This window comes from Lynx canadensis, chromosome B1 (genome assembly GCF_007474595.2).
Source record: "Lynx canadensis isolate LIC74 chromosome B1, mLynCan4.pri.v2, whole genome shotgun sequence".
Lineage (NCBI taxonomy): Eukaryota > Metazoa > Chordata > Mammalia > Carnivora > Felidae > Lynx > Lynx canadensis.
This window is the reverse complement of record NC_044306.2, coordinates 161,631,117-161,644,288: the sequence shown is the minus strand read 5'-3', so window position 1 is coordinate 161,644,288 and position 13,172 is coordinate 161,631,117. Positions and strand designations below refer to the sequence as shown.

At 34.7% G+C, this 13,172-nt stretch overlaps 1 protein-coding gene across 3 annotated transcripts in view; it reads right to left on the bottom strand.

The window, feature by feature from the left end:
* CLOCK (clock circadian regulator) overlaps positions 1–13,172 on the bottom strand; it is a 132,971-nt gene that overhangs the window by 60,709 nt on the left and 59,090 nt on the right. For all 3 annotated transcript variants that reach the window (XM_030313846.2, XM_030313848.1, XM_030313847.2), the window contains exons 5-7: positions 11,827–11,886; positions 7,639–7,787; positions 4,460–4,551 (exon numbers count right to left, since the gene is read on the bottom strand). In XM_030313846.2, the coding sequence (XP_030169706.1) occupies positions 4,460–4,551; positions 7,639–7,787; positions 11,827–11,886 (301 nt within the window). The remainder of the gene's footprint in view (positions 1–4,459; positions 4,552–7,638; positions 7,788–11,826; positions 11,887–13,172) is intronic.

Below are 13,172 nucleotides of genomic sequence, written 5' to 3'. Positions count from 1 at the left end.
GCCTACCAAAACTGAAACAGGAAAATAAAAAAATTGAACAGACCAATTACCAGCAAAGAAATGGAATCAGTAATCAGAACACTCCCAACAAACAAAAGTTCATGACCAGATGGCTTCATTGACAAATTCTACCAAACATTTAAAGAAGAGTTAATACCTATTCTTCTCAAACTACTCCAAAAAATAGAAGAGTAAGGAAAACTTCCAAATTCATTCTATGAGGCCAGTATTACACTGATACCAAAACCAGATAAAGACACTACAAAAAAAAGAATTATAGGCCATATCTCTGATGAACATTGATGCAAAAATCCTGAATAAATTATTTGCAAACTGAATCCAACAAAACATTAAAAAAATCATTCACCATGATCAAGTGTGTCTATTCCTAGATTGCAAGAGTGGGTCAATATTTGCAAATCAACCAATATGATACATCATATCAATAAGAGAAAGGATAAAAACCATATGATCATTTCAGTAAATGCAGAAAAAGCATTTGACAAAGTACAACATCCATTCACGATAAAAACCCTCAACAAAGTGGTTTTCAAGGGAGCATACCTCAACATAATAAAGGCCATATATGAAAAACCCACAGCTAATATCCTCCTTAACAGGGAAAAAGAGTTTTTCCCCTAACATCAGGAACCACACAAGGCTGTCCATTCTCACTCCTTTTATTCAACACCATACTAGAATTCCTAGCCACAGAAATCAGACAACAAAAAGAAATGTAAGGCATCCAAATCTGTAAGGAAGGTGTAGAGCTGTCACTATTTTCATGTGATATGACATTATATATAGAAAACTCGATTCCACCAAAAAACTGCTAGAACTGATTAATTAAGTCAAGTCACAGGATATAAAATCAATCTCCAGAAATCTGTTGCATTTCTATATATCAATAATAAAGGAGCAGAAAGAGAAATTAAGAAAACCATCCCACTTACAATTGCACAAAAAATAATAAGATACTTAGGAATAAACCTAATAACCAAAGAGGTGAAAGACCTATACTCTGAACACTATAAAACACTGATGAAAGAAATTAAAGATGACACCAAAAAATGGAAAAACATTCCATGCTGATGGGTTGAGAGAATATTGTTAAAATGTCGATACTACCCAAAACAATCTACACATTTAATGCAATCCGTATCAAAATACCAACAGTGTGTTTTTACAGAACTAGAACAAACAATCCTAAAACCTGTATGGAACCACAACAGACCCTGAATAGCCAAAGTAATCTTGAAAAAGAAAGCAAAGCTGAAGGCATCACAATTCCAGAATTCAAATTCTACTACAAAGCTGTCGTAATCAAAACAGTCTGGTAACGGCACAAAAACAGACACACAGATCAACAGAACAGAACAGAAAACTCAGAAATAAACCCACAATTATATATATGGTCAATCTTCAACAAAGCAGAAAAGAATATCCACTGGAAAAAAAAAAAAAAACAAATGCTGTTGGGAAAACTGGAGAGCCAAAGAATATAACTGGACCACTTTCTTATACCATACACAAAAATTATTTCAAAATGGATTAAAGACCTAAATGTGAGTCTTCAAACTATAAAAATCCTAGACAACAGCACAGGTAATAACTTCTCTGCCATCAGCTGTAGCAACTTTTTCTAGATAGGTCTCCTGAAGCACGGGAAACAAAAGCAAAAATAAACTATTGGGACTACATCAATAAAAACCTTCTGCACAATGAAGGAAACAATCAACCAAACGAAAAGGCAACCTATGGAATGGGAGAAGGTATTTACAAATGACATATCTGATGAAGGGTTAGTATCCAAAATCTATAAAGAACTTAACACCCAAAACCCAAAGAATCCAATTTAAAAAGGGGCAGAAGACATGAACAGACATTCCTCCAAAGAAGACATACAGATGGCCAACAGACACATGAAAAGATGCTCATCATCACTTATCATCAGGGAAATGCAAATCAAAATTACAATGAGGTATCACCTCACATCTGTTAGAATGACTAAAATCAACAACACAAGAAACAACCAGTGTTGGCGAGGATGTGGAGAAAGGAGAACGCTCTTGCGCTGTTGGTGGGATTGAAAACTAGCGCAAACACTCTGGAGAACAGTACAGAGGTTCCTCAAAAAGGTAAAAATAGAACTACCCCAGGATCCAGTAATCACACTACTGAGTATTTACCCAAAGAATACAAAAACATTAATTCAAAGAGAGACTTGTTTCCCGATGTTTATAGCAGCATTATTTACAACAGCCAAGATATGGAAGCAGCTCGTGTCCATCAATTTTTTTTTTTTTTTTAAGTATCAGCACTCTTGTTTCTTTCTTCCTTTCGATAATTATCTACATCATAGGTACTACATGTGTCTTGGCAAATGATAATAAAAAAAAGAATCTGTGCAGTGTAAAGAAAATTTGGAGACAATGCTGTTCTGTTTGGCCTATTAGTGAATTTATCTTCATTAAGTATTAAGAAATGACTGAAGATATTATATCAATTTATGAATTTGTAAGGAAATTTTCATACCTATGAAGCAGAGTAAGTAAATGTTTATGATTAACACAGAAGATCTTATTAAACCACTGCACTGACAATATAATCATAAAATAAAAATTAAGGAGTAATTAAATGAGTTAAATCCTTTATGTATTTAGACATCAGCTTGTGTGTACTCTTTCATAAACATATTACTTTTACCTAAGCAAGATAATTTTGGACATTATCAATGAGTTTAGTAATGAGTGGATAATCAGAAGGCTATTACAGACTACTCTTTTACAAACTTAAAAGTAATGTAATAGTTTTGTTGCAGAAGAACACTTACCTTTTGGGGGGGTAAAACCCTTAAAATTAGAAACTATTATTTGGTCTATAACGTAAGTGTCCGGTAATTCAAAGAGCTAACTGGTGGTTTTTAAGATAAAAGGACTGTTCTTTGGCTAGCTTTCAACGAAAGAAGTTCATGAGTGGCAGTGTGCAGAGAGGTTGAGGCCAGGGAGATGAGAGGCTGCAGTGAATCCTAATGGGGCTACTTACTAATTGTGTTACTTTGAGTAAATTTCATAATCCTTTGTTCCTTGATTTCCTCATCCGGAAGTAAGAAAGGCATAAACAGATGCTACTTCATAAGATTATTTTGAGGTTCATAGAGTTAATATGTGAAAAGTGCTCATTATTTTTCAGATTTTAAGGACAGCTACGATTATACATAAATATACTTATAGTCCAATAAATTTTCATATGGTAACATTTCTGCTGAATATATACTTAATTAATCCAGCAATTAACTGTTCCATCTTAAGTATGAACCGAAAAATAACTCATTGATTTGCAAAATACTTTATGTTGCCTCAGACTTCAGTCAATATACAGAGACAGTTGCAATATAGTCATTACATACACATACATGACACAGGTAAATGCTTCAGGTCTGAAATAATACAAACAGGATAAAAGATGTAAATTATTTAACAACTTCCACATACCTACCTCAACTGCTTTCCTTGGTTCTTTCTATGTCTACTTTGTTATGTATTTATTTTTCTTGTCTTTAAATGTTACTACCAAAGTATACCACCTCTGTTTCCTATTAAAGTTTACATGGAAATTTGATATTGAACTCTGTGTACTTTGCATGCAAAGATGATACCTATATTATTCTACACAGGAAACAATTAAAAAAGTAGAGAAGTAAAACTGATAGATATGAGTGACTCAAAACATCTGTGGATTTTAGAAATAATTGTATGAGGCTAATATTAGAGGGTTTAATTATAAGCAAATATGTTCTGAATTATTTTCAAAAATAATTTTGTTACAGAAGAACATTTACTTATTTCCTTTTAAAAGTTTCTACTTGAATTAAGAAGAGTTGCCTTTCAATGTATATTTCAATGTTTTAATATTTTCAAAATCATTTATCATCATCTTATATTGTATTTAGGTGAATTTTAATTTGTTTAAAAAAATTAAACAGCAGTTTACATTTCATAATATTTAAAGATTGTATTTTTAAGTAATCTCTACACCCAACGTGGGCTCAAACTCATGACCCTGAGATCAAGAGTCACAGGCTGACTGAGCCAGCCAGGTGCCCCTTTATGAGGGCATAGTATTTAACGTATGATCAATAATCTACATTTTCTTCATATGAATATTGTTAGTGTGGTCTCAGGTAAAGAACTTGATAGCTATAGGTTTCTGACTTTTATCAAGCCTCTCAAACCTCATGTATTATTAAAAATATGAAAATTTAACATTACCTTACCACATACTACTATTTACTTATACTTACATCAATTAATTTTAATTGAAGATATAATTTATTGATTTACAATGAATTAAAGACTTCTCAATATTAAATTAATATTGTTAAAATATACTAAAATTCATCATCTCTATATCTTTTCTGAGGAAAATAAAACTTTTCAAAAAGTAAATCTAGACATACCTCTAACATTAATTGTGTAAATTCTTCATTACTAAGGAATGTAGGTTTCCAGTCCTGTCGAATTTCACTGGCATCTGACTGTGCAGTGATTTCTGTAAAGATTATTTGATACATTAGTGGCATACTCCAAACACCGGGTAGGGCTAAAGGGTGGTACTAAAGTCCAACAACCTGCCTTCTCTCCTATTTAAAATGAGAACCATGGGCAATAACATGTATTGGTCTAGGTAGGTATTAGAAGGCCCAGTGATGAACTGCATGGGCTAATGTGGCAAGCTATCGCCTTGGATTGGGTCTCCTGGGAATACCAATCTCTGGTTTTTCTCTGGGAGCTCTGACAACCTGTATTGTGGAAGGCCTGAGACTGCTTCCTACTTGACATAATGACCAAATAGGAATCAGAAGAAGCAGATTAGTATCAAACATCAGAACAAATTCTTTTTCCTCATCCTTCTCTTGACATTTAAATGATGGAACCTAGAGCAGTCAGTCGTAAGGACATAAGCCTGGAGGAAAGGAGCCAAGGAGGTCAGTCCATCATTCTGCTTTTACTGAAATGACCACAGGCTTGCCTACTGCCAAGCAGCAAGATTCCTCCCAATTTGAGGTGCTCTATTCTTAGTAATCAAGGAGACTAAATTAAGATTTGGGGCAAAAACTCCCAAGTAATAATCTCAGAGTGATTTTGCTTAGTGTCCTCTTGCATGTTTTTAAACTGGTCAAAATTTGGAGATCCCTGGCTTGGGCACACATTTTAACAAAATTATTAGAGTTTATTTTGCAACATTTTTCCAGTAGATTTAGATATGAGAAAGCTATTCCTTAATGATGAAATCTCAACTATTTAGGTAATAAATACTTTTCCATTTTTTAATGCAGACATCTTAAAACAACCAAAACAAAAATCTATGTCATAGATATTACTCCACAAAAACATATTCTACTTTGCTGTGAAAAGTAGGGACCAGGCTGTTTTGATTTTGTGTTATCAGATATATAAATCAAGCATATTAAACTGTCACCCAACTTTTGGCGTACTGTAAATGCCTGTACTACTAATATGAAGAGTAACTAAAAAGTCTAGCTACTAATTCTGTGGAATATAGTCATGTTTTTCACATTCACACCAATTATATACATTCAGAAAAAAGACTTAAATCCACAAGCAAATCCCATCAACTTTAGTTAAACACAGGCTTATTTTAGAGTATTAAGTATCTAAGAATTCCCTTTTAATTTAAGGTAAATTTTACTTTTCTGAGAATGATATACCCAATTTTGAAAAAAAAAACTGATCTACTTAATGCCAGTATTAATCTTCAATTATCAGGGGCAAATGTATGCATATTATTTCATTTCATTCAGCAATCATTTATTGAGCTGCAATGTCTGAGGGGACTAAGTGTGCTAACAAGAGACACTAAGGTTAGTGAGAATAGTAACTGCAGAGGTAAAATGTCATAATAAAAGTGAAGACAAGCAATTATGACACATTTACAGAAGGATCAACAGAATTTGGCAACTGTGATGTAGTACTAAGGAAGATGGAAAAAATTCAAAAGTCTTTTCAGGCTTGAGTCCTGGGGCCTGAAATGATGGTGGTATAAAAATGTAAAAAGGGAAGTTGAGAGAAAGAGGTGACTTGAGAAAATGAAAATGAGTTCAGTTTTAGATGCACTGAGGTTGAGGACATGCAAAAGAAAGATCCAGAAGTTATCTGGATACAAAAGACTGAAAAGTTTGCATCTAAAAATACAGATATGGTAGTTTAATAGGGAGACAATACTTGAAGCTATGGAATGAGATAACCAAGGGAAAGAGTGAAGAGAAAGCAAAAGCACAAAAGACAAGACATTTAGAGGGCAAAAAAATAAAGTTTCAGTTAGAAAGTGGGGATGAATGAAGAAGTGCAGTATAACACAGACCAAGAAAAAAGAAAACCAGTGGAGGATGGATTAAAACTTCCAGTGCATTAGGTATAAGAAAAAGCTACTGCTATTATCTGATTGGTAGCAGAATGGGTGGGGCTTATGGCATTTGTGAAATTACCAAAAATAATTTCAGAGAGTGATGGAGCATAAAAATCAGCTTGGTAATGCATGACTCAGTGAGCCCGGGAGGAGTGAATAAAGGTACTAGTTACAAATTCTCCTTTTGAGAAGTTTTGTGGTTTCACTTGCAGCTAGAAAAGGAAATGTTCCAAGTTTTTCATCTATTATCTCTGTTACCAAAATACTTAATACTCTAACTTTTTCTTTTCATGACTCATTTATAGTCAAAGTGATTTTCTTCAATTAACAAATAATCACTTTATTTTATAAACAGTGTTTAATTACTAGACATATACTGAAATCTTCTTTAAAAAAATTTTTTTTTTTACATTTATTTTTGAGAGACAGAGAGAGAGTACAAGTTGGGGAGGGGCAGAGAGAAGGAAAGACAGAATCCAAAGTAGGCTGCAGGCTCGGAGCTGTCAGCACAGAGCCTAACACGGGGCTCAAACTCACAAACCGTGAGATCATGACCTGAGCTAAAGTCGGACGCTGAACTGACTGAGCCACCCAGGTGCCCCTAACATCTTTTAAAATGGCATATAAGGCCCAAATGATGTGGCTCCTGCCTTTCTTTCAAATATACCCATAATTTTCCAACTCAACTATGCTCCAATTACACTGAACTCTCCCTGCTTTTGCATACAATACTTCCTATTCCCTCCGGGTGAAATGTGGTTCTCTTCACTTAACCTAAAAGGAAGACTCAGTTGAAAAATCAGCTATTTTTAAGCCCTTCCTGACATTTTTTTCCTGTGTTCTCACAACGTGTTTACGGTTTGTGAACACTACTCACATTTTAAATATCTACAGGTGAGGAATAAATAAATTAGTTGTAAATTAGTTATTCACATGTTTGTCTTCCTTGGCTTAAATTTAATTGAGGGCCAGGACTGCTACTCTTCACCCCAAGAATCTAGCGTATAGTAGGCACTAAATAAATGTTTGTTGAATGAAATAAAGAACATACCAGGAAACCTTTAAAAAGGCAATTGATTTCTTTATCTTAAAAAAAAGGTATGGAAGCATCCAATTTTAAGAATCACTGTCAAGATTTCTACCACATTATGCTTTAAGAGAGAGTCTGTTATTAAAAAAAAAATCCATCTTATAAAGTTAAAATTTTACCTTTATGTTTTCGTAAAAAATCAATGCTCTTCTGCAGAACAGTAGATTTGTCCATCTTCCTAGCATTACCAGGAAGCATGGATCCCAGTTCTTTAATGAGAACATTAAATTGATCTCTACGTTTCTTTTCAGATTTGTTTCTAGATACTCTGATGAAAAAGAAAAGCAGTTTTCAAACAATCCATTTGATGACACACATAATTTAATACAATGCTCACTTCGGACACAACTACAAATCATGTATTCTGTCAATATAGTGATAGTAAGTATTTATCCACAAGTTACCAACAATGTACAGTTAATTTGGGCAGTAATTTTCTTCTCAGTTAATCACTAAAGAAACTTACATATTAAGCATTTAGCATATATGTTCTTAGAAAAATGCCAATAAGACAAACTTCATTCAAATCTCAGGTTTTATTTATTTAACTTATTTAATACAAATACCAAGTATTTGTATTTTCTTTAGTAAGTTATTATGAATATTACTGAGATGCATTTGTGAAAGTGCATATAATGTGCATATAATTATTCAAAATTACTAAGTAGGAGAGTTATCCATCTCTTGTAAGTTTTAAATTACAAACAAATCTAAAAATGAAAATCTCTCTACCCTCAGGCTTATCCATATAGCCTTCCACTTTATTTCATTATTCCAGCCTCCACCACAGAGCTATAACCAAATGGCTGCATATCTCTCTCTCCATCAGGCTGTGTACTTCTTGATGACAAAGCCCCAATTTTTTCATCTAAGCACTTAAACGTAACAACTAACAAACAGTAAGCACTCAAAATATGCACGCCAAAAGAATAATTAGTACTATTTTATGTGAAGCAGCTAACCAGTAAATAAATACTAAGTGGCACCGTGACCTTCAAACAAGTAAATACAATTATTTATAGACCAATTAATCATTCTATGATTAATGATTCTATGATTAAAGCAGACCTCTGTCTGCTTTGTGAAGTCAGATTTTTTTTTTTTTAACATAAGCATCATGCCCAGTGCAGAGCTCAACGTGGGGCCTGAACTCACAACCCTGAGATCAAGACCTGAGCTGATATCAAGAGTCAGATGCCTAACTGACTGAGCCACCCAGGTGCCCCTGAAGTCAGATTTCTTAATTCTGTAGAGGGAAAAAATATAATGGCTCAAATCTCTTAAGAAACGTAAGATATTAAACTGACTCCATCAAACAGCGAGTGCTTGCTATAGTAACAGAGACTATGCTAATAAAGGCTAAGGATACTGGGAAAAGACAACCTCTTTCAAGAAATTTATCTAATTCCTATGGAAATGCAGAGTACTGAACCTGTGTACTGAATGGAGTCACAGAGGCTGAGAAAAGGGTGTGGTAGTGGGGTAGATGTATGCATGGCATTACAGGTATAGGAAACTTACCCAGGAATGAACTCCTGTCACAAGGAATTCAACCTGGCTAATATGGTCAATGGATGGGCTTTCTGTGCCCAAGTATACTAGAGTTGTGGCGGTGGGTGAGGAATAAATAAATACTGGATAAAATCATAAAGTTTTTATGTTACACAAAAGGATTTTAATTTAATCCTGAAAGCCAGGGGAAGGCACTGAAAGGTTTTAAAGCAAAGGAATGACGTGACCAGAACTGCTTGTTGACCATTCTGGCATCACAGTGATGAAAAGATCGAGGCTTGGTGAAACAAATTCATTTAGCAAATACTCGTGAAAATTTATTATATGGCAAACAAGCCTGGACGTCAGATGACCATTTAGGAGGCAGCCGCAACATACTAGCCTATAAACCATGGCAGTGGCAGTGTTAACAGAGCAGTGTGGGTTTGAGGGTTAAGAGGCAGTTCTATCAATTCCAGGTAAATCAGATCTGGTTTGCAGTAGGGAAGCAAAAGGGAAATATAAGAGGATTCCCAAGTGACTGATAATGCTGTTTATTAATGTGAGATACAACATGTGATACTGGTTTTGGTGCACAGATGGTTTGCAGAATTTAAATATGATGAAATTGCCTGTTTCACATTTAAAAAGACATACACGAAAGACTTAGATATGCAGATCTAGTTATATTCCTCTAGAAAAGAGTAAGAAATAAGCATCTGAAAATTAGCATATATGAAGTATCTGAACACACGGATAGAGGTAAAAATAAAAGCCAATATTCATGGCATACTTATGTGCCAGGCACTACTGTAAGCACTTATGAAATCTCATTAATTCCTATGAGGAAGACTTTATTACTTACAACTTTTCATTTTACAGGTGACAACTGAGGCATAAAGAACATGCCCAGGGTCATACAGCTACCATGAAGTAGTAATTCAAACCAGACATTTTGATTCCAGGGGAAGAAAATACACAGAAACCAAATATTGCCAACTCTACTGTTGAATCGTAACCACTAAAGCAAACTTCACTTCATTGTTATATTTAGGCTGGAAGTTCTCAGCCCTTGTAAGGACCTCACTGACAACAGGCCACAGAGGTTTCATTTTGGAGGTGGGTATAAAACTCCCTTTGTTCTTGGTTCAACACTAAGGTACTTTAACTCATCATAGTTTCCGTCAGAGTTCAGTGTGGTTCTGCTTAATTATGACAATATTGTGAGATTCTCTGTCTTCCTCCAGTGTCTTCCAGAGCCACAGTATTTCTGGTTCCCTAAAAACATGATCAAACCTTCAGAGTGTTCGAAAATAGGATACCCTTAGCTACCTTATCTATCTATAAACTTGGCCTTCAACACTGTCCAAGTCAATTCCTTAGAGTTCTGCTTCTTTTTTCAGGCAAGACTGATTATTCCTATCTTAACAGATTTTATCTCTATCCTAAGGTATTTTGTAAAAACTTTCCTCCACCAGATTGAGGTTGAGGGATACGGGTTGTCCTATATATTTTTAGCTTCAAATCCAGGTCTTTTTATTTCCTGGAATACACTATATAGTTGTCTTCAAAATCTTCTTCTTAGATTTTTTTTTTTTTTAATTTTTTTTTTCAACGTTTATTTATTTTTGGGACAGAGAGAGACAGAGCACGAACGGGGGAGGGGCAGAGAGAGAGGGAGACACAGAACTGGAAACAGGCTCCAGGCTCTGAGCCATCAGCCCAGAGCCCGACGCAGGGCTCGAACTCACGGACCGCGAGATCGTGACCTGGCTGAAGTCGGACGCTTAACCGACTGCGCCACCCAGGCACCCCGACTCTTCTTCTAAGATTTTAATCATTCGTTAGAATATTCTGCAATTTACCCAGTTATTGTGAATATTTTTCTTATCCCACTACCTTTTTTTTTCCTTTTTGCTGAATACAGACATTTAGTAACTATTACTTATTACATGTTTATCTTTGTACCTATAAATAATACTACAACAACGTCTACCCTTGTCTAAGCACCCACGTAGTTCAACACAGCTGGAAAAAAACACCCAGAAAGTGCTTACTGCCCACTCTCAGTGACTACAAACTGCTATAATGCTACCCGGAGCCTCCCTCTCCTAATACTATAATTAACTGTCAAGCCTCCTGTTTAAGGCAGCTCACATCAACACTACCATGGCTCTAGATCTCACTCCCTCACCTCCACGATTTACTTTCCCTTCTACTGGAGAATAAAGGCATGTGGAGGACACAGGAGCCTACCCTGAAAGAACTCCCAATTGCCAAAGCTGAAACAATTTGAGCAACAAAATAAAACAGCACTAGAGTATAACTTAAACTATAAAATAAATATACATGAGTTCATACAGACATAAACGAATGGGAAGGACACAATTTTTTTACTGAAGTATTTCAAATATATGTAGATATCCCCTTCTATGGGAGGTGGAGCTTAATTCCCCCCATCACTACTTTGAAGGTAGGCTACACTTAATAACTTGCTACCAAAGAATAGAACAAGTTCAGGGGAAAACAGTAACTACAAATGTGAATCCAGGCAAATCCTACCTTAGCCAAGTGATGAAGGTTAACATCCTTAGTGATGTCTTATGGATATTACACACTCCAAATATGATGTGATGAGAGGAGCACTTTTACAGGATAACCTTATTAATTTATAAACTGCATACTGATATTCTAAGCTTTTCCACCTTGCTAATATATCTAAGCTCTTAAGACAGACAGCTTTTGGAAATCACTATTTACTTTTATATTTACTTATTATTCATTTAATTACTATTTTGCATCTTAAGATGAACTACCTTTTTGCTTTGTCCTTGTCATCTTCTTCCACCAACCCATCAAATATACTACCATCTTCTCTAAAAGAAAAAAGAAAGTCGACAGAGAAAATAAGAGCAGACTCATTAAGCAACAGCAATACCAAAATGACACGTGAATCAAATCAGTTACATCCTAGGATTTTTCTAAAATTAAAGGATAGTACAAATTCAAATTCAACTAACTGCTAACCTGTTTCCTAATATTAGAAAACTAAAGTTTATCCATGTTTACCTAAATTTTTAAAAAATTTACCACAAATGTGAATTTTAAAACTACTTACTTAGCTTACTGTAAATATGACATGCAAAAATCAGAATTTAATTTAACCGGAGGTTAATACCTTGTTTTAGACTGTTAGTCATCAGCGAAAACTATAGACAGTGTATCTGCCATCATATAAAAATTACTTCATTTGAAATTATCTTTAACAGCATAGTTTAAAAAAATTATTTTGAGACATCATATTAATAAAACCACAAATTGCTCATGAGCATCACAACATCTAGCATTTAACTTACATTAATACATTTCATTCATTACTGATTCATTTGACAAATATTTATTAGTACTCATGTGCCAGGATCTATTCTGAACATGAATACAGAGCAGTTAATCAGACACAGAGGTCCCTGCTCTCATATGGGTTATTTTCTAGTAGACCAAAACAAATCAACAAGGGAATATTGACAAGTTTTCTTTTTTTTAAGGGGAGACTTTAGTTACTGCAGTGTTACTTTAGTCTCAGTGGTAAGGGAAGGACTTGCTGAGGTGGGGAGATCTAAGCTGAGAGCTAAGTGACAAGAAGAGGTTGGTTATGGGAAGATCTAGGGGAACAACATTTTAACAAATGAAATCAAGAGCCCTGGTGGCTAACCCCTTAATCTAAGTAGCAATATTAAATAATTTCAGGTGACTCAGGAGTTTTACATGAATTCACTATTCACTACTTTAATCACACCTTTCTAAGGCCTATAAAGGCACACAGAACGTCTGCTGGACCCATTGTTGAGAATATCTGCCAATTTTGTATCACAGAGGTCCATATCTGGACTTTCCAGGTTCCATGTGTGCACTGCAACTTAGGAAAACTTCTGTATGTATATGCATTTTATTGAGGAGAGAGTCCATAATTTTAATGATATTCACAGAAATAATGAACTCTTATTAAAAACTGCTGTTATGTCTGAACACAGATGTTATCTCCAGATGTTGTATCATCTAGAATGGGAATTGAAAATCACTGAGAAGCATAATACCACAATCATATTTAATCTCTCAGGAGCAGTGAAGGAACATCCTTTCTGAGGAGACAACTATACATAGA